This window comes from Acanthochromis polyacanthus, chromosome 2, assembly GCF_021347895.1.
Source record: "Acanthochromis polyacanthus isolate Apoly-LR-REF ecotype Palm Island chromosome 2, KAUST_Apoly_ChrSc, whole genome shotgun sequence".
In the NCBI taxonomy this organism is placed as follows: Eukaryota; Metazoa; Chordata; class Actinopteri; family Pomacentridae; genus Acanthochromis; species Acanthochromis polyacanthus.
The window spans coordinates 22977462-23003383 of record NC_067114.1 but is presented as its reverse complement, the minus strand read 5'-3'; the positions used below and the strand labels follow the sequence as shown (position 1 = coordinate 23003383).

At 41.4% G+C, this 25922-nt stretch overlaps 1 protein-coding gene across 4 annotated transcripts in view; it reads right to left on the bottom strand.

Annotated features, from left to right (window-relative positions):
* LOC110953873 (transcription initiation factor TFIID subunit 4-like) overlaps positions 1–25922 on the bottom strand; it is a 98318-nt gene that overhangs the window by 70050 nt on the left and 2346 nt on the right. For 2 of the 4 annotated variants that reach the window (XM_022198112.2, XM_051937428.1), the window contains exons 2-7: positions 24746–24918; positions 8093–8236; positions 6551–6703; positions 5760–5882; positions 5140–5229; positions 3857–4066 (exon numbers count right to left, since the gene is read on the bottom strand). In XM_022198112.2, the coding sequence (XP_022053804.1) occupies positions 3857–4066; positions 5140–5229; positions 5760–5882; positions 6551–6703; positions 8093–8236; positions 24746–24918 (893 nt within the window). The remainder of the gene's footprint in view (positions 1–3856; positions 4067–5139; positions 5230–5759; positions 5883–6550; positions 6704–8092; positions 8237–24745; positions 24919–25922) is intronic. The other 2 variants (XM_022198197.2, XM_022198273.2) reach the window with 2 other exon arrangements.

Below are 25922 nucleotides of genomic sequence, written 5' to 3'. Positions count from 1 at the left end.
CAGCGACACAGTTAAGAGAGGGAAAAAAAGAAAACCTCAGGTAGAAAGTTGGAGAATCAGGGGTTGAGGGAAGAAACTAAAACTGAACCGCTCATCTTTCATTTCTAAATTAGTTTTCCTACTTTTAACCTTCAATTATCAGGGTGAAATTAAACGCTGGAAGTTATTTAGATGTAAGAACCGCATCTGCATTTTGTGTAGAGTATTTGTGCTATGAAGGGATTGTACAGAGTTTCAGACATATTCCAGAAAAACAGAATTTACGAGTGGAGGTGGCTGTCAATCACCTCTGCATGTTGTTGCTTTATAAGAAATCATACTAATATTTTAAATTACATATGTTTCCACACGGCACACGTTTGATTTACGCCTTGTGTATTGTAATCAATGAATTTACAGCTATTTGTACTTTGCTTTCCTCAAATAAGAACAAGGATAAAATTACACCAACTCATGCCTTCATTATACACATAAAATAACACAGTTGTACATTTATACTCATTGTTGCAGAGAATAGTAATGTGCTACAGTAAGTGGTGATGTGGCCTACTTACACATTCTCCACTCATTCACGGTTTCATCAAGTCCATTCACCTCATATAGCATTTGCCCTGAGGAAGTTTAAGGTCCAGTTCCCTTATACCCTGTGGTGCAATTTCAAAATAATGCAACTAATCTTTGCATTTTAAACCGACACCTTTATCAAATTTTCCACTCTGTTTAAAAATGTAGAATGCTTCTAACATCTTGCAACAGAAATAAATTAAACCTATAACATATTATGCTATCATTAGTTACATTTCAAATATAATATTGCAAAAATCACTGAGGGCGATGGCAAATCTTGGTGCATTAAGTGTAATTAAATAAGAAACCTTAAATAATTTAACTACACTTCTATAAACTTCCATACTTCTCCAAGAAATCTTCCCCATGCTACTGTAGCAAGAGCAGATTCTTTTTTTTTAGCCTAATTCAACTAGCTGTGTGGTTTCAGACTGTTGATTTGCCAGTGGCCATCATTCACTAATGTTTTGTGTGATAGCTTATGTTGGTGTTGTATGCATGTGTGTGCGTGAGAGACGCGAAGAGAAAGAGAGCGACGGAGAGAGAGTGAGAGAGTCCAGAGGCATGTTCTGGACATAGACTGCGGCCGCCACATTGCTTTAAAATTGACCTGGGGCTGACCTAGTTACCTCGCTTCACCCTTCAATGGTTAACGGGTAGAGAGAGGGAGGGAGGGAGGGAGGGAGATGAGAGAGGGCGATGCGGGGGCAGATACAGTGAGAGAAACTGTTGGAAAGAAATGGAGAGAAAGTAGAGTGGGGAAAAGATGAAGAGAGAGAGAGAGAAAGCAAATGACAGACAAAGCTGGAGAGGAAGGCAGTGAGAGGAAAAAGAGAGGGAGCGAAGGAAGGAAGGAAGGAAGGAAGGAAGGAAGGAAGGAAGGAAGGAAGGAAGGAAGGAAGGAAGGAAGGAAGAGGGAAAGTGAGAGAATGTCTGAGAGAGAAAATGTAAAAGAGAAAGAGAGAACCCTCCAGCTTGACCATCCCTCTGCTTGGACCAGACCAATCTGAGGCTGACCTCACTTGACCTATCCATAGACGTCCGAGCTTGGTGGGATTGCATGATTTTCAATGTACAAGCACGGACGCGCACACAAACAGTACACAGACTGAGGGTAATGTGTCACAAATAAGAGTTCAGTGAAGCCGTCGTTTTCTGGCGCCGGACCCTGCAGGTTACCAGGCTTTTATTCAGCTGTGTCCCTGCTCTATCGCTGGATCAACTGCTCACAACCTATGGGAGCCACTAACCATCACAGACACTTAACAAGAGTTAGATCGTGAATACTGCTTGTTGGACAGACGGCATGAGATTAAATTACTGCTGAGTAGATATCAACCAGATGAGAACTTTAAGCTCAAAGCACCTTATGGATGCGTGTTTAAAGTCCTACATGTATAATCTTGATATGAAAACTGTATAACACCTTCTAATGACTGATTTGTTCCTGTCTATAGAAAAACTTGGAGTCTCCCACTAAAAAATGGTGCACTCTGAGTTTTGCTGTTAGGTCATTCGTCTCAAGAGTCACCAGGTCAAAAGTTTGGCAAGGTTGCAGCAGCTTGTATTTCTCTCTGTTACAGTACATTCCTGGTATTTCCACTAAGATTTTTGGAAATCTTAACTGTTAGAGCTGTAAAAGGTCCCAGTTAAGTGTAATTTTTACGAAAATATTGGAGATCAACCAACAAATTAAAGCCCCTTTTAGTAAAAAAATAATAATAATGAAAGTAAATCAATAAAACTGACGATTAAAATTAGCATGTTTGCATTATAATTACATTTTATCCATCATACATAACAGCAAGGTAGTTGCTAGAGGTACGGACCTGTACTTTCCATTTGCCAATCAGATACGCGAGATCTGGTCACGTGACTCCCGGTAGACGCTAGCGGTACGGACCCGTAGCATCGGTACAACAGGTACGGACCCTAAACCTGACCCTTACACTAACCCTAACCCTAACCTTTGCTTACCTTTCAACAGTTTGCAGTGGTTAGCAGCTTCTTGACTCGCGAGACTCGCGTACGGGTCCGTATCTGTCTGGCAAATGGAAAGTGCCGTATCCGTAGGCCACAGGCTACGGGTACGGGTCCGTATCTGTAGACACTACCTCACAGCAAGTCAGAAATTTTTCAATAAATACACAATAAATAAACTCCATATACAGACAGGTGACAAAAATGTGAGGGATCTGGTGACTGTTAAAGCCATAGACTATAACTCATCAAACCACTGAGTGACCCCTTGGATAGCAGCATTCTCATTCTGGGAGAGACCACTGCCGTCAGGGTAGAAATGTTTCATCATAGGGTAAAGGTGATCACTCAGAACAACTTGGTGATGATTTGCAATGACTCTTCCCTCGAAGGGAATGGGTAGACCTAAATCATTTCTGCAAAATGCCGCCCATAGCAGAACAGTTCTTTAATTTGTCAACTGTCTGTATATCAACCCGTGTACATGAACCGTAGCATTGAAAAGAGCACAAAACACTCAGTTTCTGATTGTGGAGTTCTTGAGTTGGACACTTGTAGTCAGCCTGTGCTTGATCATCATCTGCTCTGATCAGTGAAGATGATCAGCAGCCAGTTTCACAGTGATTGTGCTGATCTCAGTGGAGCAGTTATCAGGGTATACAATATGTGTGCTGTCTTTGCTCCTCTAGTGTCTGTCCGTGATGTACTGTTAATGATGTAGTTGAAACTCTAAAACTTGTATTTTTTTTCCTGCCAAAATGATTCTGGGAGTTGAGTGTGACTCTAACTCACTGTTAGATGTGTGACTTCCAGCCATGGCACTGTGACGCTCTCCGGAATGATAATTCAGCCTTCAGACCTATCAACATACACACTCTCACACACACACCACTGCCCGCAGGTTTGCATTCATCACATCTCAGCACTTCTCTATTGAATGGAATATTGCGGGTAAATATTTGTCTATCCATTATGTAACCACATAGCTTTACCTCTCTATCCGCACACACCTGACATACATATTTTTGATGCACACTGTTAGAAACTACGAACAGTTGAAGCAAAGGACATACATCTGCAAATGTACTTCTGTGCATGTACACATTTGGAGGAACTGCAAGTGTTAAAGACTATCACATATTTTATTCGCTACGTTTCACTGCAATTATCCAGTTTCACACATTTCTATTTAATGTAACTGTGATAAGAAGCCAGCAGTTTATACCAAGTTATTCTGCTCTTGGACTTCAATTAAGTAGGATGTAAACACTGTGATAAGTGTTTTCCAACTAGGCCAGTCTATACATACCATGGCAGCTGCATGTCCGAGCGTCCCAGCAGGCAGTATATTGGCACCCGTGGTGGTGCTGACGCTGTTAGGGTGGTGTATGCGGACAGCTGGCCCAGCCACGATGGCAGGAGGGGTGCCGCAGGGTGCTGGTTTGACTCCCTGCTGCGGGGGCTGGGTCAGGGACTGCTGACTATTCAGCAAAGACAGCCTCAGGGCCGGGAGGCTCTTCTGTTGACGGGGATAGGGAGGTCAGAGTTTACAGCCACACGGCGAAACAGACATGCATGACAAAACATAATACACAGCTGCAAAAACAAATACTGCTGTGGTCACTGGCTAATTTAGCTCGATGTTTTGATAGAAATAATGCTACGGGTTGCCTTAAGAAAAGATCTGCAGAGATATGTGACCATACCTGGTTGAGAATATGATTCATGTTGTTGTGCATGTTGTATAAAACATTTACTTCTACATCAAGAATTTTTGATTGGTTGGCAGGCCAATGAACCTACAGCATGCTTAATACTGTATATGGCATTACCGTCAGCCATTTATGATAACCCACTGTCACAGTCGACCTGAGGAGCTGACGCTGTTTCATACAGACTATTTCAGGCAGATTTTTGACGTAAGCGATCTAACGCTGCATGACAACATGTGTTTGTGGCCGGGTTGGGCGTTCGAGCGCCTTGATGTGACGCTCATCGCGACTGGCTGAAGAAACCTGCCGGCTACTAGCAGGAACGGCTGCAGGGCCCACTGTCACACACAGTCAAAAGTCAGGCCAGAGGGAGGTGTGTGTGTGTGTGTGTGTGTGTGTGTGTGTGTGTGTGTGTGTGTGTGTGTGTGTGTGTGTGTGTGTGTGTGTGTGTGTGTGTGTGTGTGTGTGTGTGTATCATTCTACTGTCAAGTCGAGCCATCACTGGTTTTTAGTGTGAGGGAAAGGACTACTTTAGGGGGGTCAGTGTAGGGAAAAGACATGAGAGGGGAAGCTTCAGGAGCCAGGTTAGGGAACGATTTAAGCGGCAGGTTAGGGAGCAGTTCAGGAAACGATTTTAGGGGTCAATTTGAAAAGAAGCTAAGGGGCAGAGTAAGCTGACAACGTAGGACTACTTTGTGAGGGAGGTGTGTGTGGTTGCCAGTTTAAAGGACCTATATAGAAGTCCAGCTTTGGGAGAAGTTTAGCCATAGGAGTAGGGAAGTTTTGACTTGTATTGCTTCAATTTTGAGTAGGAAACAGTCTTACAGTTGGTGTAGCTTAGAGAGAAAGTTAGAAAGACGCACACAAGCAATCACCCCACCTTGAGAAAGGGCACCAGGTAAGGCTGCGGAGACGACTTGAGCTCAGTCTGCAGCCGGCTGGTGAACTCCTCCGGTTCAATCTTGGCATCCTGTTAGTTTAAGAGTAAAGAATAAACTTCACTTAACAAGAGAGGCCAGACAGTATGTTTAGCGCACCACGGTGACTTGAACACAAAAAGATAAAATCTCATCACTGGAGGAGACGATCAACCACACTACACCAAAAATGGTAACTCAGGGTGCAACTTCATCAGCTGAAAAATCATGACAGAGAAAAGAGTTTTGGAAGGAGTTTCATGCTGCCATCTACAGGTTGGAAATATTCAATACAGCAGCACATTCAAGTGCCATAGTTGCATTTCTCCTACATATACAATATTTCACACTGCAAAAAAGTTAACTCACATTTGTCATATCATAATGTCACTGCAGTAAGTTAGGTGCATGAGAAACATGGACTCTCACTACAGGAAAGAAGCACCTGTCAGGGTCAAGAAAGGTTTTTCTAAATAAAAGCATTTTTCAAAAACTCTTTCAGCTACATAAACACTGCGCTTCTCTGATGTCGACAGGATGTGAACAATGTTTATTTGTTTGTTTATTGGTTGTTGAAACTCACCAGCAGATCCTGAACCAAAGCCTTGACGTTCTTGGAGGTCTCAGGGGACGGAGAATTGTGAGATGCTAACTTGATTAGTGTTGCCAGGAAATTCTTACACTTCTTCACATTCTCTTGCATTTCCTGTAGAGAAGAGAAAACAATAATTTACTTTCTAATTACTTTTTTTCTAAAACGCACACAGGAGACCCAGTCATTTAGGACTTTCTCAGTGTCTCAGTAGCCTCAAAAAAGTAGTAGATGAAACTCTAAGAGATGGCCGTGTAATTACCACCAAAGATATTACAGAAGAAGATGAGCTGATAAACATTAGTTACAAATCAGCACATAGTGAACATTTAGTCTGTTGCCGAGTCATCTTTGCAGCCAGATGAGACATGGAACCGGTCTACTCAAACTGCCCAAGAGTGGACTGGTGCACAAACTGCCTCTATGTTTGCTCTCCAGACTCCATATTTAGAGACAGGAGCATCTATGTACTTGTATATAAGGGTTTATGTGTGCATTATATGTAAATGAGTCTGTTTATGTTCCTGGAAGTGCATACAAATGAGTTCATGGTCTGTATGTCCTTGGGTTGGTATACACTTGTGTGAATGTATGAGCGTGAACGTGTGTGGGCATGTGTGAGACTCTTTGTCCATGGCCAGCTGTGTGACGCGGTGAGGCTGTGGATTCGGGGCTGAGCTTGTGACACAGCCAGCCTCCTGGCAGCTGTGACAGTGCCTGCGCCCTTCAGGGTGGAGTGTGGGCAGTGGTCGTGATGAAGGGGGGAGGCTGAGGGAACAGACCTGGGACACGACAGGAGCTCCGGGGGTCGCGGCGATGCCCGTCTGCTGAGGCTGCACTGGTTGGGAGGCCGACTGGGCCGGGGCCTGGGGGGCCATTACCACGGGGGTCTGCTGCGGAGCCGTCACAGCCACGGCCGGTGCCACGGGGCCCTTCTGGAAGAGCAAGGAAGAGACAGAGAGATAAACAGGACGTGACGCCTCGCTCGCAGCAAGGCCACAGAGAACAGGAGGCAGGCGCCACAGCGCTCCTGTCACATCTGGTGTACTGACTTCCGTGGACATTGCTTAACAGACAAGAAGGAGGAAGGGGAGGAGGGGACAAGCTACAGGCTGAGAAATACAGGAGGCCATCAAGGCTTTTCTTTATAGTCTCCATTCTCCTATGAAGATGTGTCACAGATAGTTCCAAACATTTGCTACCTGTTGTCTGCTTTTTCAAAACAATGTGTGTGGGGATGAATGACGAGATACGATACAAACACAAATTCTTTTCATCAGATGCAGTGCCATCGGCAGTCTCTCACTCTAAAGCCCTCATCACCTCTTTTGAAACTCTCAGGGCCTGTTCACACTTGGTAATAAAATACATCTTACATGATGCAATCCTAAGTAGACAGTTCTAAATACAGGTGTGAATGCACCCAAACTGGAGGGGACGAATAAAGGTCTCATCACTCAAGTCCCATATAGATGCTGGCAAGGCCACAAGTACATCCACATGTGTAGTCACAGAGCGCTATAGTGTACAAGCGCTCAGTGCTTTGATTGTTTTCTGGAAAGTAAAGACAAATTCAGACAAAATCTCTCCTCTACAAGATCTCAACAAAATCTGGATGTGCAATATCCAGAGAGGAAACACTGGATCTGGATCAGAGCCTCCAGTGCTTTAGTTCTCTAGAAATTGAAAAGTTCAACTTGAAATATTATCTCCCTCAGTGCCAGTGTTCAGAACATGATGTGGAGATGTGTAGTCAGGGCAGCAATACCTGGCAGCTATACTTTTAGTTGGTGGGAATCGGTTATTATTCCTGTTTCCTTGGCAAATAACTTGCTTGCAAGATGTTGTTCAAAAGTACACGGCTTAAAACATTCCATCGAGAGAAAAGTTACTTCCTAAAGTAACTTCTTAAATGTTAGAGATCCTTAAATACCTGAACAATAAGTTATGATTTCTTCTTTATGTAGCGGTAGGAAGATGCGACAGACAAATGAAAAAATAAAATAAATATTTTAGAGAAATTCTGAAACTGAAAAAGTTTAACATTGTTGATTATAACGTGCATGTGCAAAAGGAATATTTCTATCATTTGTCATACTTCTAGAATGAATTTTCAGCAAAAAATGAAAACATGCTTTGCCCGCATCTCAAAAACAACCTTACTCATTATAACTGCACTTACATTCTCTGAGATGGTACACAACCTACTGCGTAACCTTTAGACAACTAAACCATAGCACTATTTCTCAGCAGTCAATAAGGCCACAGGGGGACGACGCAAGGAAAAAGACTGAGAATTAGGCAAGTAAAGAGGGTTGTCTCACTGGGCGGAGTGCAGGGCAGGAAGAGGAAGAAGAAGAGGAAGAGGTCTGGAGGGCAGGGCTGGAAGAGGTGGGAGAGGGAGACGGCACCATCTTTGCCGGGGTCAAAGGACACTGCCTGGTAGTCTGAGAGGTCACAGGACACTGCTGGACAGAAAGAAAGTAACAGAGTAAGAGCAAAGAAGAACAGGAGGAACAGGGAAACACAGAGCATAGAGATATCAAAGAAAGCCAGTGGCGAACACGCAAGATAAATGAATACACGCCGCCTCTAAAGATACCAAGAAAGGAAAGCAGCTACAGTGAGATCATGTCAGTTTCAGAGTTAAAAGAAAGAGTGAAAAGGAAGAGGATGCAAGGTTGAGAAAAGGCTGGGACAGCGTGTGAGAGAGAGGGCAACAGAATACGAAAAGAGCAATAGCGTGCCTTGCAGACAGATAAGCAAAGGTCATGGCGGCAGGAAAGAAGAGGGAAGGTGGCAGCGTGATGGGGGTGGTGAAGACTGAAGCACAGGAAAGCATGTTTGGTCTGGCAGCAGTGGGTCATGGAGCCGTACTGCTGGGGTTTGACGGCAGGAGGACCCACAATCAGGTCCATAAGCATGTGGACAGCCATAGTTTGTGTAAATTTGTCTTCGTACATCACCGCAATGGATTGAAAATGAAGAAATGAATGATGGTGTGACTGAAGTGCAGACTTTGAGGTTTACTTGAAAGCTTCTGTATTACACATTTGGGAAGTACTAACACAATTATAAACACAGGTGTTATGTTTAATACTTTGATGGAAAATCCTTTGCAGTCAGTAAATGCCTGAAGTCTGGAACCCATGAGATATCACCAAATGAGTGGTTTGTATCTTTAGTTAAACCCTCTGTATTTACATTCATGAAAGCATCTCTTGCAGGTCGACTTTAACAATTACACACCAACAGTACCTCCTTGAGATTGTCCTCGACTTCTTCAGATGATGTGAAGTGGGTTTTGTTCATCAATTAAATAATTCTGAGATCACCCACTTCAGTGATTTTTTGTGGTCTTCCAGGTCTTCTGGTGTTGCTGAGCTCACCAGTGCATTCCTTCTTTGTTGATTTGGCCACTCCTAGAATATACTGCAGACCATTCTGCACAACAGAATGGTCTGCAGTATATACTCTAAATTCTGCCATACACTCTGGCTGGTTTGTATTTCTGTAACCAATAAGAATCTTCTTGGGTGGGGCAAAGCAAAGGATGCAACAGCGGTGTGCCCTGAAAATAGCGAACATTTGGTGGAACTTTTGCACACAAGGAGTTGAGAACTGTCATTAAAATGGCTAATTCACAATTTAAAAAAAAAAAAACTAGAAAAGCACCTTAGTGCATGATCCAAATCTTTAAATAATCCCTAACGTTTAATTTTTGATGTAGTAGGTTGCTAGATCAGGGGCTGCAGTTGTTTCGTGAAGAATGGAGTTAAAAACGGTAACACATATACAATAAATAAAAGAGGCAGAGGAGATAGCTGTGTCAAAGTATGTGGCCTATGGCAGGCCTAAACCTGCAATCCACTCGCTTAAAGGTCCTTCACTTGCATTTACACCTCTTCAGACAGTATATTGAGGGTTCTAATGAACAAAAACTACACTAAACTAAATGCAAATTCAACCACTGGAATCTACTCCAAATGATTGAGCTCCATATTTTGTAAATCAGTGATGAGGAAACAGGCGACACCTCGTCAAGAAACTGCTTATTAGTCAAATGTTCAATTCATTTTGAGCCTGTGAGAAATAGCTGCATCTAACTGTATGTTTCCACATTGCAACAGTGCTGCTGATATTTTGGGGAAATTATTTCTCTAAATGTGAAAAGTGAGAAATTGGAGCACAAAAGGCGAAAAATATTGTGAACTGCTTGACTCAAGTTTTTGTTATGGATGCACAGGACAGCTTTGCTTTTAACTTAAAAGTCCAGCCAACCCAGATAAAATTTACTGGATAAGCTGTCACTTTTGAAAACATGACTCTGGCATGAAAGTATGTAATTTATACGTATCCTCAAATGTCACAAATGACCAGTTTTTAAACAGAATGGCTCCTGATGACTGCAGCTTATGACCAAGTCTTCCTTTGCCACAACTCTTTAATTCAGTTTCTTTTATTCAACTTATTTATAGCATTTGTAAGCTTTTACTATAGAATCCAGACCTTTGACGCCTAATTTATAGATGTTTATTAAACTTGGTGTTTCGTGGAACACTGTTTTCCTGTGAGAAATGATCTTACCTAACTGGCATTTGTTTTAATGGAAACAACAAGCACCATAACAATTGGTATGACTAATTCAACTAATAAAGAAATTAGCATAACAACACGCCATCTGCAAAGACCCAGTTCCATCTAGAAATATGACTGTATACTCCTGTCTCTCCCCGATGCTGTCTCCAGTGAAAAATCTGACTTAGTTGTCAGAGCAAAGGGAAGCACATTAAAATAGAGTCCGTTATTTACTGTAAATTAAAAATATCAAGTTTATAGATCTCAACTAAGACCATAAACTCCCTAATTTAGGCTTTTACTGGCCACAAATCTATATATGGCCTTTTTTCAGACATGGGAGAAGTAAAATTTCTGGCTTCATCGATCTGTTAAAAGTGAAGGCATTCTATGATTCAGAGAAAGGTCACTTATATTCTGTGGTTCCTTACAGCTTCATTCAGACATCGTCATTACAGCGACATGTTTGTCTTTCTCGCAAGATTAGACAACGCACCAAGTGATGTATCATGAAGAACAATGCAATAACAAACAGAAGACACATTATATATATATACAGGTAAAAGCCAGAAAATTAGAATATTTTCATAAACTTGATTTATTTCCGTAATTGCGAACAAAAGGTATAACTTTTACATTATATGTAATCATTGCACGCAGACTGATGCACTTCAAATGTTTATTTATTTAATTTTGATGATCATAGGTGGCAACAAATGAAAATCCGACATTCCGTGGGTCAGAAAATTAGAATATTGTGAAATGGGTCAAGTTTGAAGACACCTGGTGCCACCCACTAACCAGCTGATTAACTCAAAACACCTGCAAAGGGCTTTAAATGGTCTCTCAGTCCAGTTCTGAAGCTTACACAAACATGGGGAAGACTTCAGATTTGACAGCTGTCCAAAAGGCAACCATTGACACATTGCACAAGGAGGGCAAGACTCAAAAGGTTATTGCTGAAAAGGTTGGCTGTTCTCAAAGCTCTGTGTCCAAACACATTAATGGAGAGGCAAAGGGTAGGAAAAACTGTGGTAGGAAAAAGTGTACAAGCGACAGGGATCACCGCGCCCTGGTGAAGATTGTGAAAAAAAACCCATTCAAAAATGTGGGGGAGATTCACAAGGACTGGACTGCTGCAGGAGTCAGTGCTTCAAAATCCACCACCAAGAGACGCATGAAAGACATGGGTTTCAACTGCCGCATACCTCGTGTCAAGCCTCTTTTGAACAAGAAACAGCGCGCAAAGCGTCTCACCTGGGCTAAGGAAAAAAAGAGCTGGACTGCAGCTGAGTGGTCCAAAGTTATGTTTTCTGATGAAAGCAAATTTTGCATTGCCTTTGGAAATCGAGGTCCCAGAGTCTGGAGGAGGACAGGAGAGGCACAGGATCCACGTTGCCTGAAGTCTAGTGTGAAGTTTCCACCATCAGTGATGGTTTGGGGTGCCATGTCATCTGCTGGTGTCGGTCCACTCTGTTTCCTGAGATCCAAGGTCAACGCAGCCGTCTACCAGCAAGTTTTAGAGCACTTCATGCTTCCTGCTGCTGACCTGCTTTATGGAGGTGGGGATTTTATGTTCCAACAGGACTTGGCGCCTGCACACAGTGCCAAATCTACCAGTGCCTGGTTTAAGGACCATGATATTTCTGTACTCAATTGGCCAGCCAACTCGCCCGACCTTAGCCCCATCGAAAATCTGTGGGGTATTGTTAAGAGGAAGATGCAGAATGCCAGACCCAAAAATGCAGAAGAGCTGAAGGCCACTATCAAAGCAACCTGGGCTCTCATAACACCTGAGCAGTGCCAGAAACTGATCGACTCCATGCCACGCCGCATTAATGCAGTCATTGAGGCAAAAGGAGCTCCAACCAAGTATTGAGTACTGTACATGCTCATATTTTTCATGTTCATACTTTTCAGTTGGCCAACATTTCTACAAATCCTGTTTTTGTATTGGCCTCAGGTAATATTCTAATTTTCTGACCCACGGAATGTCGGATTTTCATTTGTTGCCACCTATGATCATCAAAATTAAATAAATAAACATTTGAAGTGCATCAGTCTGCGTGCAATGATTACATATAATGTAAAAGTTATACCTTTTGTTCGCAATTACGGAAATAAATCAAGTTTATGAAAATATTCTAATTTTCTGGCTTTTACCTGTATATATATATATATATATATATATATATATATATTATTGGTGAGTATGATTAATCTAAGCTGTGAATTAAAGTCTGTTGTTATTGCTGCAAAGTTTCATTTTGTTTTGTGGCCTAACAGATTTCAAATTGTAGAGCAAAGCAAGTGAGAAAGGTGTATTATGATTCTGGGTACACAAACTGTCTCCTCTTCTCTTGCTGATGTTTATGAACAAATACTGGGGCAGAAATGTGGAAAAATCCTTCCCTGAATCACTTCACACAACTCAAAATACAATTGCTTGTGCCTGTTCTATCCAGATTACAGCGTACAAATAAAAAAGCAATACGTTTTAATGAACTGTTGCACCCTCACAGAGCAACATTTTGAGATATACAACCTCCATAAAACTATTCAGTCCAAATACATCATGCAGAACATAAACAAAAGAGATTGAACCGATGTAACACTCTACTCATACTAAGAATTGCTGTTTGCAAGTATTTTGACTTACTTTTTTAGCATTCTATTGCTGGCATTTTACTGCAGCAAATTAAAATTGAAATGAAACGTTATCTGGGCGGATAAGGGGCTCTTATTCAGCCTTAATTTGTGGATGTTCACACACGTAGTATTTGTTTCAGTCAGACATTGATATTCACATTCCTAACCAGACACCTGCTTCTTCAGTCTGTTGTCTGGTATGTAATTCAAAATATGCAAACACTAGTTGGAAAAAATCTAAATTAGACCCATTTAGTATATCATGAAAGTCATGAAATGTGTATGAAGTGTAAACATGTGGAGTGCATACTAAGGAAATATTGTGGGATATCTGTATTAATGAGTAAACCCAAATAATACATAAAACTGACCAAAAAGAGAATAAGCATTTCAGTTAGATTCATACAGGTGGATGCTAATATTTGCCATAAATCAGGTTTGTTTGTGAGCATATTAAATACATGAGAGCAAATGAGAGGAATAGGCAGTGAGTGCCAAATGCCACAAAACCACACTGATGCCCAGTGGCTCATCTCTCTTTCTCTCTCTCTCTCTCTCACACACACACACACACACACACACACACACACACACACACACACACACACACACACACACACACACACACACACACACACACACACACACACACACACACACACACACACACACACACACACGCACAGATGCTCATAAACACTTCCTGGCTGCTTCCCTGCTATCCTGTCTACTGGCCAAGACAACCCAGGAGGGCCTCTGCCCCGACCTCTGGCACTCTGCCTTCCATTCACAGATAGGCCAAGCACTCGCGCACACAACTCACCGAGATGCGCACACACACATTTGAGCGTGTAATAAACTGCACTTGTCTTGCGCACGAACGAAAACAGACACACACCAAACTCTGCCAAGGACGGCAAGAAAGAGGCAAAGACTGCAGTGCATAGGAGAAGAAGTAGGATAAGAAAAGGAGGAGGAGGGAGTTTCCCCTCCGCTAAAAGTTTTGTAGGATTCAAAAGAATGCTGTACCGAAGAGTTGTGGGGGGGAATGGGTGTCTGAGGGATGGGGGGCAGAGGGGGTGGTGGGGGTAAGAAGGAGGATGGTAAGAGCCACGGGGTGCATCTCACCGCCAGCTATGCCCCTCTCTCTCTCTCTCTCTCTCTCTCTCTCTCTCTCTCCCTCAGACAGACATGCACAAACACACTGAAGAACCAAAGCCTTGTTAGCTTTTTAAAATAATCAGGCAGTTGGATGATGAATGATTTAACAGGTATGGAAGGAAGGAAGCTCAGGATGCCTTCCGTTTCTCCCCTCAGGGTCAAGGGAAGAGTGACAGGCCGACAGAGGGGTTGAGCTCTGGGAATAAACACCATTCCCTTTCATTTCCCTGCTACTGCTTTTCCTGTCGAGACGGCGACGCCGCAACCCAATGATTTGTCATCAGAGTGACTGTGAGAGGCGATGACAATCTGCGACTCTCTTTTCGTATGAACACAGGTTGGCTGGGTAGGGTACTGTTGTGTAACTGATGCGGACATCTGTCTACGATCTGCATGAGACTCCTACTGACCAACAGTTGTACTTATCTTACACTATGAAAGCATCAGAGCAACTGAAGACGAAATTTTCCTTTCATAAGGAAAACCTCTAAATCTCAGGTTTCACATTTGTCACATAACATCTCACATTTCTGTCTGTAGTGCAGCAATACTAGCTGAAAATGTAATACTATCCACACTACAGCAGAGTGTTGTATTGCTGCTGGATGTGTACACAAAACACTGATGTTACAGCATACACACAGTAATAAAGTGCACATCACTATATTACATTATGGTTATGATTTTAGGCTCTTTTTCTTGTATATTTAGCGACAGTTTTCCAATCATTTCTGCCACATTAAGTCCACACAAAATTTCTTCTTCATGCATTCATTGATACAGTTTGAATACTGAAAATAGCATGAAATAGCATAAAGTAAGATGAATACCTATCACACTGAAGCCCAATGTGTTAAAGGAACAATAAACTGTGCAATTCATGGGTATAAACTGTGGTCAGAGGTAAAGTCTAGCCACACTGAAAAAGGCAATGAAATGCTGCCCTCTAGTGTATGTCTTTTGTCTTTGCAGTTAGTGATACGATGAACAGGTGCCAAAAATGTGTAGAGGGCCTCTTTACTGCTGCCTTGAAAGGCCACAACAAAGACTTTGCTGCTACATTTGCTTTAAACATTAGAGATGAAACTGAGCACTCCCCTTGAATGAATAAAGCAGTTACTTCTATTTGTCTGTCGACCGTGTCACAAGAGTCGAAAGAGCTGCTAGAAGCCACTGTTATTGTCAGACAAATACATAGAGTTAATTTAACGGAGCTTCAGATTAACCTTTACACTGGTTGTAGTGGTGTTTGATTTAGGTCCGCCAGCACATAACTTAGCACACTTAACCAGAAGTTTTTCACGATGCCTTTTGGTGCTGAATAATGTGTCTTAAACTTTAACATTTTTGTAAGTTCATACACACATAAGAATTCTTTAACACTTTCTGTAAATGAGTGTAATGAGGAAGAAAGATGCAGATTATATACATTTAACCAGCTCCTTGTATGAGAATGATCTAGGACTAAGAAAAGGAAACAAAACTTCAACTATATCATAAGCAGAGTTAAATTCACTGTTATCTCTGACTTGTCACAGCTTTGGTTCGCTGCTGCTCGGCATTCAGACACTGTAGGGAGCAGGACTTCTCTGCTGGCCACACACCTGTCAATGCACAGGATGGGTTTGTTGCTTCTTTAACCTTTCATTTTGGAATGTTGAAGCTCCGACAGCAAAAGATCTCTTCCCAGCTATGCTTCGGCAGCACTTGCAGTAAATGCAAGGCATAATGCTGGGTGTTGTATCAGGTCAGAACAGGTTGAATTTGTACTTGTGGCTGCTGGTGGTGCAGGATGACCAGTGGGCATGCAGATACTAATGCAGTTCAGAGAGGGAGAGTGTAACCCAGGATTTTTTCTGGAGCTGCAATCCACAAATGTCCGACAAAAACTACAAGGCAGCTTGGGCAAGCCTGTAGTCCCCACTCAGCTACTGTGTTTGACCAAAAAAATGTGTTCACAAAGACATAAAATAAGACATTCTAAGGTAAGGATTTTCCTGTGTGGAAGCTGAGTGATTGTATCCACTTGGGCCAGCCAACCGGAGACAGACAGGCAGTCCTGCTAAACATTCTATGTGCAACCAAACGATCCCACTCTGGAGCCCTGAATCTAGTCGATTCACAGACAGTTTAACAGAAGCTATTTTGATGCTTGATCGTTTAAGTCATTTTCATGTACAGATATCTTGAAATTCAGCACAGATCAAAGGTGCCCACAGGAAAGGAAAATTAAGAACATTCTCACATACTTCTTTAATTCAGTTCCTTCCTCTCATCTCAGCCTGATCCAAGTTCAAGATCTTAAAATGCTCTTGCTCTCCTATCATCGCACCGATCTTTATCTAAAACAATCGGTTCCTGATAAATGGCCTCCACAATATCAGATTTTCATCTCGGTGATCAGATTCAAGTCTCAACTCTGGATTTTAGCTGATCTCAGAATTGTCTCACTTCCAAGATCTACATATGAGCTTCGGTTTGTCATTGACTTGTCGCAAATCGGAAGGAATTTCTTTTTGTATGTGTGCCCATCTATTCTTTGCACATCTCCAATACGTTTCTGTTGTATTGGAGCAAGTGTACTGCTCGGGAGTGGACCCAAGGCAGTGCAATGCTAACTTTCTATGTAGCTATAGTGGTGATGTTTAAAACACAACTGTTCATCACAGCTGCTTAAATGTACAGAAAGCACTGCTGGTATATTCAGTACATGCCTTATTTTCCTTTTCAGTACACATCTGTTTGGATGGAAGTTTTTTTTTATTCATAAAAAAGAGCTTGTGAATAATTATAGCTGTGCTGAGTTGTGATTAGCACTGTCGCCTCACAGCAGGAAGTTTCTGGATTTGAACATGCTGGTCATCTGGTTTCCTTTCTGTGTGGAGTTGTATGTTCTCCCTGTGATGCACGCATGATAGGTTCCTCGGTGATTCTAAATTGGCCACAGTCGTGAATGTGAGCATGTATGTTAGTGAGTCTCTCTGTGTTTCCTCTGTGATGTCCAGGGTGCCAGCTGAAATTTAGCTCTCATTTTCATTGCTCAATAAGATTGTAAAAGAAAAAACTCGAACAAGCCTACAAGCAAAGCAAAAGACCTCCTGCTTTTCTTTTATTTCTTCTGGTATTTTCAATTTGGCAAGATAATTTGTCTTAGATTGATGTATTCCTTTGCCTCATATTTCTCCTAAGAGTGAGTTTAGGAGAAACAAGTCAGAATTCAGTATTCTATCAAAAAGGTGATTTATTTCTGACAACTGTGAGCTGCCTAATTTTCCGCTGGATGATGGTTAAAACATTTCTAGTTGGGATCTGAGGGTGTGTTGGGCGATATTTATATTTTTCTGCAGACAAGTTGACCTGATAACAGAGCAGAATGAGATTAGCTATTTGATCAATTAGTCGATGAACAAGAAATTAGTTGGCAGCAATCTTAATAACAGCAATAGATTTTTCAAACAAAATGTGACAGCTTCCAGCTCCATATACAAAGAGTGTTCAAAAAGCTCTGATACTGTTTGTGGTGCAAGAAATGGAAAAGTCGCATGAGGTCAAGAGCATACCGTATACGGAACATGTGCGTTTTCTTCAACATTCATGTGCACTGGGAATCAATCCCTCACAGATGGAGTGTCGAGGCAGAGTTTTACTGTAGCGTCCTGAGGTATCTGAGAGACAACATTCAGAGGAAAGGGCCTGAACTGTGGCACAAGGGCATGTGGGTGCTCCAGTGTGTTGTGCATCCAGTCACAGCCCTAAGCGGTAAGATTACATAAAGGCTTTTTGAGCACAACAACAAAATTGTTGCTCCCCAAATGCCATTACTCACCAGATTTGGCTACCTGGGACTTTTCTTCTAACCCAAAATGAAATTTAAGTTGAGTTTAGAAGATTCAATGCTCATTGCATTGTTTTACGTGTTTGCGTAACAGGTAGCATTGCAGAAGCCCTAGAAGCAGTGCATCGCTGCACAAGATGGCTACTTTGATAGGAATCGCAGAAGATTTGAATACATTTTTTATTTAAATACAGTTTTTGATTTTCATAGGCGTAGTCTCTAAACTCTCTGATCACCCATCAATTCAAAGCTTTGGACGTCATATAACACCTACAATTTTCATCAGAAGATAGCCCACTACAAACACACGAAAACAAACACAAAACCCTTTCTGATTGGTCAGAGGCAATGTTTTAAGTTCCGAGAAGGGAAACACTAGTCAAATGGGGTTAAGATGCTCAAAGATTAAGCTGTGAACACCTGTCAGGTTTATCGGTGCTCTGCTGTCACTTTAACATCAGTGTCATTTCAGCTCTCACACTTCATTTGCAAAGAAACAGTGGGGGAGTAACTATCTACTAACCTCATTATTAAAAGCAATTAAGTTCCAAAGGTGTACCCCCACCAGCATAAGCTCAAGTTTTCAGATGAATGATGTATCCACAGGTGATAATAAGCAAATTCCAATTAATGATTCACTAGCTCGTTAAATTTTGATGAGAAGAACCCCATGGAGTCATTAAGAAGCCTTGAGACATTAATTCACCTATTAATCGCAGTTTAATCTATAGATAAAATAATCAAGAAAATTCATTTGCTATAATTACACAGTTTAACGTATTAATCACACCCCAATTAGGGTCTAAAACTAAGCCGCTTATTTAATGAGGCGGTGCCCACCCAGCATCAACTGAATGGATCCACATATAATTAGATCAAAGTTTCTCAAATTTAATCAGTCAGATTCGTTGTCACAAAGGTCGCCAGCCGTGGCACTACCGTTGATAGAAATTAGACAGCACTAAATCAACTGAAGTACGCCTGAAATGTGGAAAAGGCTGCTCTTCGAAAGAGAGGGTAGAGGCTTAGCCTTTGTGTGTTAGAAAAAATGAAATGGATCTGGTGCCTTTCTGCTAAAACTAGATGCCTAAAATTGCAGAAGAAATCAAGAAGCATTGGGGAAAGACAGTGGAGAAGTTGTTAGCGCTGTCACCAGCTTGTTTGTCAGCTGAGGCCTTTCTGTGTGGAATTTGTGTGTTCTCTCTCTGTGTCTGTGTGGGACTTTTTGGGTGCTTCAGCTTCCTCCCAAAGTCCAAACACATGCATGGTAGGTAAACTGTTGATTCTAAATCGGCCGTAGCTGTGAGAATGCATAGTTGTCCCTGTGATGGACTGGTGACCTGTACAGGGTGGGTCCTGCCTCTCACACAGCAAGGGCTGGGATAGACTGCAGATATCCACAACATAACACAACAAACATAAAGTGAGAATAGCTAATTGACGGATAGATTAAGCGTTGCATTATTCTTGTGCTATTTTACTTAGATCAATGAAGAAAACTGTTATCTACATTAATTCATCCCCTGAAGTAAATGCCAACTATTCTCTCGCCCCAACTTAAGTTCTAAGGTGATTTCCCTGTTAAACTACAATGCTATATCCTTATAAGTATAATGTATTTCATTGGTGGTTGATAATTATGCTGCACAGTTGAAGGATCAGTAATGATTTTCAGGTACAGTGGAGATAAATGTCTCTCATTTTTTCTTAATCTCTTAAGCCCTGTCGGCCCACGGGTGGGCCGAAGAAATCCCGGCGTTTTTTTCTGAAAATATGGCCAGGGCTTAAGAGGTTAATTATTGTTTTATTAAATATGCTTAAAAATAAAGTTAGTTTGAAAAACTTGGTATATGTAGGATGTGCGCCTCTTACTTGCAATATTCTTTCCCCACCACCACACAGTTGCTGCTGAAAAATATTATAAACCCACTATCACACATCGCTCTCACCACCATGACTTTCTGTTTCATCTGAGTTTATTGGACTTAAATTCAGCACCCAGAGGTGTCCCCAGTTGTTCTGTATCTCTGTGATCCAGCTTTTCCTCTGTTGTCCTGGATAATAACTCTGACTCATCCTGTAACCTTAAATAAAAGAGCAGTTTGGAGACCATTACCACTGAACCTCCATGCGGAAATTACAAAGACCTTTGTCCCATGAAAACCTCTGACCCTCTCAACACTTATCTGACATTCACCTTTGGATGGATCAAAACATCCTGTGCAACATCTGTTCAAGATGTGGATTATGTACATCAAAAATCACTTTTTGTAAGACTGTGTCTACTTGCTACAAATGACCAATTTTACAGATGTCAACATGGTTACATATTTATTTTTTTGTCAGAAGGAAAAAGTACATATACATTTAGATGCTTTCACCCCTGCATGTTAACCCTGAGTGCAGCTGTGGATATACCTCCATCCTAACCATTTAGGTTGGGAGTAGTGAGCAACCACAGCACAGGAAACAGGAGATAACTGACATTTTGAGGCACTTGCAGCAGTGTTTCACACATTATGTCTTTTTGTCATGGAGATGATTTCATTCAAATTTAGGGAAAACGTTTAAAATCCAGACAGAGCAGACTCCAGTGGGAATTCATACCCAAAACATTTGCAATTTCATGTAACAGTTTTAATCACGGAGCTGCAGTGCTACCTAAATAAATCTGGTTATATAACATAACACAGCATAATGTTTAGTGACCAAGGGTGAAGCTGAGCTACTGTTAAAATAAAGTATTAGTTTACCATTGATTTCAAATATAGACCACTCAGCTGATATGCCCCTCCATGCATTGGCCGTCTCAGGCTGTGCACTCAGGTGGCATCAGCTTCTACATCCACACTAATGCGTCCTCATTTTAAAACACATAACTACTGCTACGTTTACACCTAACATCCACACTTCTCTGGAAGTAAAAACAGCCGAAACTGAGACTTTTGGAAACACTGCTGACCCCGTTATAGTTTGAAATCGCCAGGATTGCTTTGTAGTCTGGTGAGATGGCCAGATTTTTGAAGGAGATGATGCAGACACCCATACACACGTGGACAAAATTGTTGGTACCCCTCAGTTAAAGAAGGAAAAACCCACAATTCTCACTGAAATCACTTGAAACTCACAAAAGTAACAATAAATAAAAATTTATTGAAAATTAAATAATCAAAATCAGCCATCACTTTTGAATTGTTGATTAACATAATTATTAAAAAAAACAAACTAATGAAACAGGCCTGGACAAAAATGATGGTACCTCTATAAAAGATTGAAAACTATTTGACCAGAGTGACATGATTAACTCAGGTGTGTCATTTAATTGACATCACAGGTGTTTCCAAACTCATAATCAGTCAGTCTGCCTATTTAAAGGGAGACAAGTAGTCACCCTGCTGTTTGGTGAAAAGGTGTGTACCACACTGAACATGGACAACAGAAAGCGAAGGAGAGAATTGTCCCAGGACATCCGAAAAAAAATTATAGACAAACATCTTAAAGGTAAAGGCTATAAGACCATCTCTAAACAGCTTGAAGTTCCTGTGACAACAGTGGCTCATATTATTCAGAAGTTCAAGACCCACGGGACAGTAGCCAACCTCCCTGGACGTGGCCGCAAGAGGAAAATTGATGACAAATTGAAGAGACGGATCGTTGGAATTGTATCCAAAGAGCCCAGAGCAACCTCCAAAGAAATTAAAGGTGAACTCCAAGGCCAAGGTACATCAGTGTCAGATCGCACCATTCGTCGTTGTTTGAGCCAAAGTGGACTTCATGGGAGACGACCAAGGAGGACACCACTGCTGAAAAAAACTCATAAAAAAGCCAGACTGGAATTTGCAAAAATGCATGTTGACAAGCCACAAAGCTTCTGGGAGAATGTCCTTTGGACAGATGAGACCAAACTGGAGCTTTTTGGTAAGGCACATCAACTCTATGTTCATAGACTCAAAAACCAAGCATACGAAGAAAAGAACACTGTCCCTACGGTGAAACATGGAGGAGGCTCAGTAATGTTTTGGGGCTGCTTTGCTGCATCTGGCACAGGGTGTCTTGAAAGTGTGCAAGGTACGATGAAATCTGAAGACTATCAAGGCATTCTGGAGAGAAATGTGCTGCCTAGTGTCAGAAAGCTTGGTCTCAGTCGCAGGTCATGGGTCTTCCAACAGGACAACGATCCAAAACACACAGCCAAAAACACCCAAGAATGGCTGAGAGAAAAGCGTTGGACTATTCTAAAGTGGCCTTCTATGAGCCCAGATCTGAATCCCATTGAACATATGTGGAAGGAGCTGAAACATGCCATTTGGAGAAGACACCCATCAAACCTGAGACAACTGGAGCTGTTTGCTCATGAGGAGTGGGCCAAAATACCTGTTGACAGCTGCAGAACGCTCATTGACAAATACAGAAATCGTTTAATTGCAGTGATTGCCTCAAAAGGTTGTGCAACAAAATATTAAGTTATGGGTACCATCATTTTTGTCCAGCCCTATTTCATTAGTTTGTTTTTTTAAATAATTATGTTAATCAACAATTCAAAAGTGATGGCTGATTTTGATTATTTAATTTTCAATAAATTTTTATTTATTGTTACTTTTGTGAGTTTCAAGTGATTTCAGTGAGAATTGTGGGTTTTTCCTTCTTTAACTGAGGGGTACCAACAATTTTGTCCACGTGTGTATCTGCTTTCTGATTGGCTCTAAAGTGTCACTACATGTCATCGCCTAATTCGTCGTGATCATATTTCGTGACCTTTTTCCAGAAAAAAAACAAAGACATCAGTCTCAACTACCAGCAGTTAACTCAAAATAGATAATGAATTGCAGGCATCATTAAACGCTAAAAGCTGTTCCACTATTAAGGAAATCTCTGGTTTTACTTTTCAACGTTGCTGTAAGTAAGTATTTTTAACAACTAAGCAACCAACCCCCTGCTTCATGTTTACATTGGCACCTGCATTTACAGTGAACAGGAATGGTCATGTGATATGTGTTTTCAGGCATGTTGGTATGCACAGAGATTATTCCTGAAACAGAGCTACAATGTTCAAGTGGATGGGGATCGTTTTCATTTTAAAACAGCATTTTAAAATGAAAAGTGTTAGTGTGGGTGTAGATTGTCAACAGTCAACAAGCTTTCTTCCTGGACTCTCCTCTCTTCTTCCACACAAGTACACTTAGAGCTGTCATCGGCTTCCAGATATCTTTGTTATTCCCTCATCTGATGCTCTGTCCCCCATCATCCAAAGCTCAACCTGAACAAGACTGACCTGTTCCCCAGCAGAGAGAGTTCCTAACTCTCTCCCTGAGTCTCTCTGAATGGCAAACATTGCAGCAGTAGCCACCTCCTGTTGGTTCTTCTCTTACAGGATCAGGAGGACTCCCCATCTTGTCACCAAGGATACATCCCAGCTGTTCATCATCTTCTAAAGCACTGTCGTTCCCCACTGACCAGTTTGTCTACCATTAAACTAGTATTCAACCTTCCAAAATCTTCCCACACTGATCGCTTTTTGTTTGCTAGACTAGCGCCCACTTCTTCAACACACCAGTCCTGGCCTACAAGACAAGTCCATCACTGGAGGCTCTTCTCTGTTCTGACCCCAGAGTGGTGGAATGAAATCAGGACATTATGGCTACATCTAAAAATCCTTGCTAGCGCTTACTATTATCGTATTCTGTCTCTCATTGTGTTTCTGGCACTTGTAGTGTAACACTGAAAATGATTTCTTTAATTTTATTTATTTATTTAAAGGACATTCACATAGCTTTTGGTGATATCTCGCTCTACATCTGATGTGTTTAGCACTGTTAAAGGTGGAGTATGTGATTCTAATCCAGTAAAGTTTTTGCCAAATTCAGGGACTACTTTCTCACAGTCTGCTAAATATCTGTTTGTGTGTGTGTGCTCCAAAAAAACATAGTGTTCATACGCAGCCCTGGCTCTGTAAATGGGGAACAAAGTGGCTTGGACTGATCTGCACTCTGTACAACAGTATACCAGCATGTCCTGTGCACATTTGTGTTTGTGCACGTCTACACTCCTGCACAGGACGAGATGAAAGGGAGGGGGAGGAAAGATGGGAGGAAAGAGGACAGTGGGAGCAAATCTGGCACATTCTAACTATCTAAAAATGCTAGCCAGCTAGATATCAGCAGTCTTTATTCAGACTCTCCCTCAAATGATAGTTAAGTAAAGCTATCTGGCTGTTCCAATATTAAAAAAAAAACTTAAGTGCGTTTAAAAGCATTATTATTTTTAGATGTTCCCCTTAGGATCACTGGTAACATGTTAACAATGCTTCAATAAACACGTATGCTTCCTTAATATCTATTCAGCACATTCCCAGAAGAGAAGTATCGTTCACTTTCTCAAGTGCAAGGTAAAATTCCCAAATATCTAAACCCTCACTAAACATTTACAGACCACCAAGTTACACATAAATCTGTGTACAAGAATATTTCACAAGGAAAGCTGATTTTGTGGGATGTACTTGTGGACAGACAAATTTGATGATTCCTCATCTTTAGCAGGATTTGAAAGTCAAACAAAACCGTGCCAGGGACGCACACAGACACAAGACAACCAGATAAATCATTTGTATGTAAGCAACACAGCTACTTAACCTATCTCATTTCTTCTTGTCTTGTTCTTTTCTTGCTGTAGGAAACATGTGAGCAGTAACACTGTGTGCAATGGTCACAGTAGAGAGTAGAGACTGTACAAATGGCAGCAATCATGTGAGTCTCACCTGTGGAGTTGTTACTCTGAAGGACGCCCCTGTGGTGGGTGTAGCAGGTCGAGGAGAGATGTTGTTTTGGGCCTGGGCCTGAGCCTGAGCCTGAGCTTGAGCTTGAGCTTGAGCCAAAGCCTGCTGGGGAACCATGACCAGTTGGCCCAATTCTGTGCGTACCAACACCATCCCTGAGGAACAGCACGAAACATTAATTAATATCACTGCCTCTAAAAGCTATTTCAACCACAAACTAGCAAAATACTGCATATATTGGCTGTAGATGCCAATGCAACCAAGTGGCAATGGCATATAGATGCTTTACTGCACTGCAACTTCAACTTAACAATAATGTTTACAGTATGTTTTCAGAGAATGAACATTTCTGGAAATTATTTAGACTTTACAAAACATCAGAATTGTGCACAAATAGCAGGATTTGAACGAAGCTGTGATGGTGAGCCAAACGCAGACTCTTTGCTCTTTCTAAAAAGCTAGGACGGCAATTACTATAGTAAGACACGTGTTTATGTTTGCTGCAGTTCAAGACATGAGGTCAATAGAGAGTTTAACAGCTTATTCTGATCATGCTCTTCTGGGGTCAGATGACTCAGAACGGCTTTCTAGATAAACCGGCAGCTCACCACATAAACTATTCTGACCACTGCCCACAGTTACTACCTGCCCTTTTTGACATTTACCAGAAGATGAGCTTCTACTGGAGAGACACAAAGCTAGAAGTGATAGCTAAACTGGGGATACAGAAACTATTCAGTTATTGACTGAACTATAATTTTCCACACTGAAAACAAATGTAGGTCTGGTAGTTAATTTTGGCCACCATAAACACCTAAAACCTAAATTAAAGGATTGCTGGTCAACTTTCGATGAACTGATGCAACAATGAAACAGCATTGATCAGTAATTCCCTGAGTATTAAGAAACGCATTGTACTTCAGATTTAAACTTTTTAAAAAATCTACCCAGAAAACATTGCTTTGCACATGCCAAAGTTTTCTTAGGAGAAAAGAATTATACAGAAATACACAGTGAAGGCAGGCTCTCTGTGGAGGGCAACAGGTCTCCACTTCAGTAAGTGAGTTGTCAAGTCTTCAGCAACAGTAATATTATACTATTATTAACCATATTATGTACACTACCAGTCAAAAGTTTGGACACATCTTCTCATTCAGTG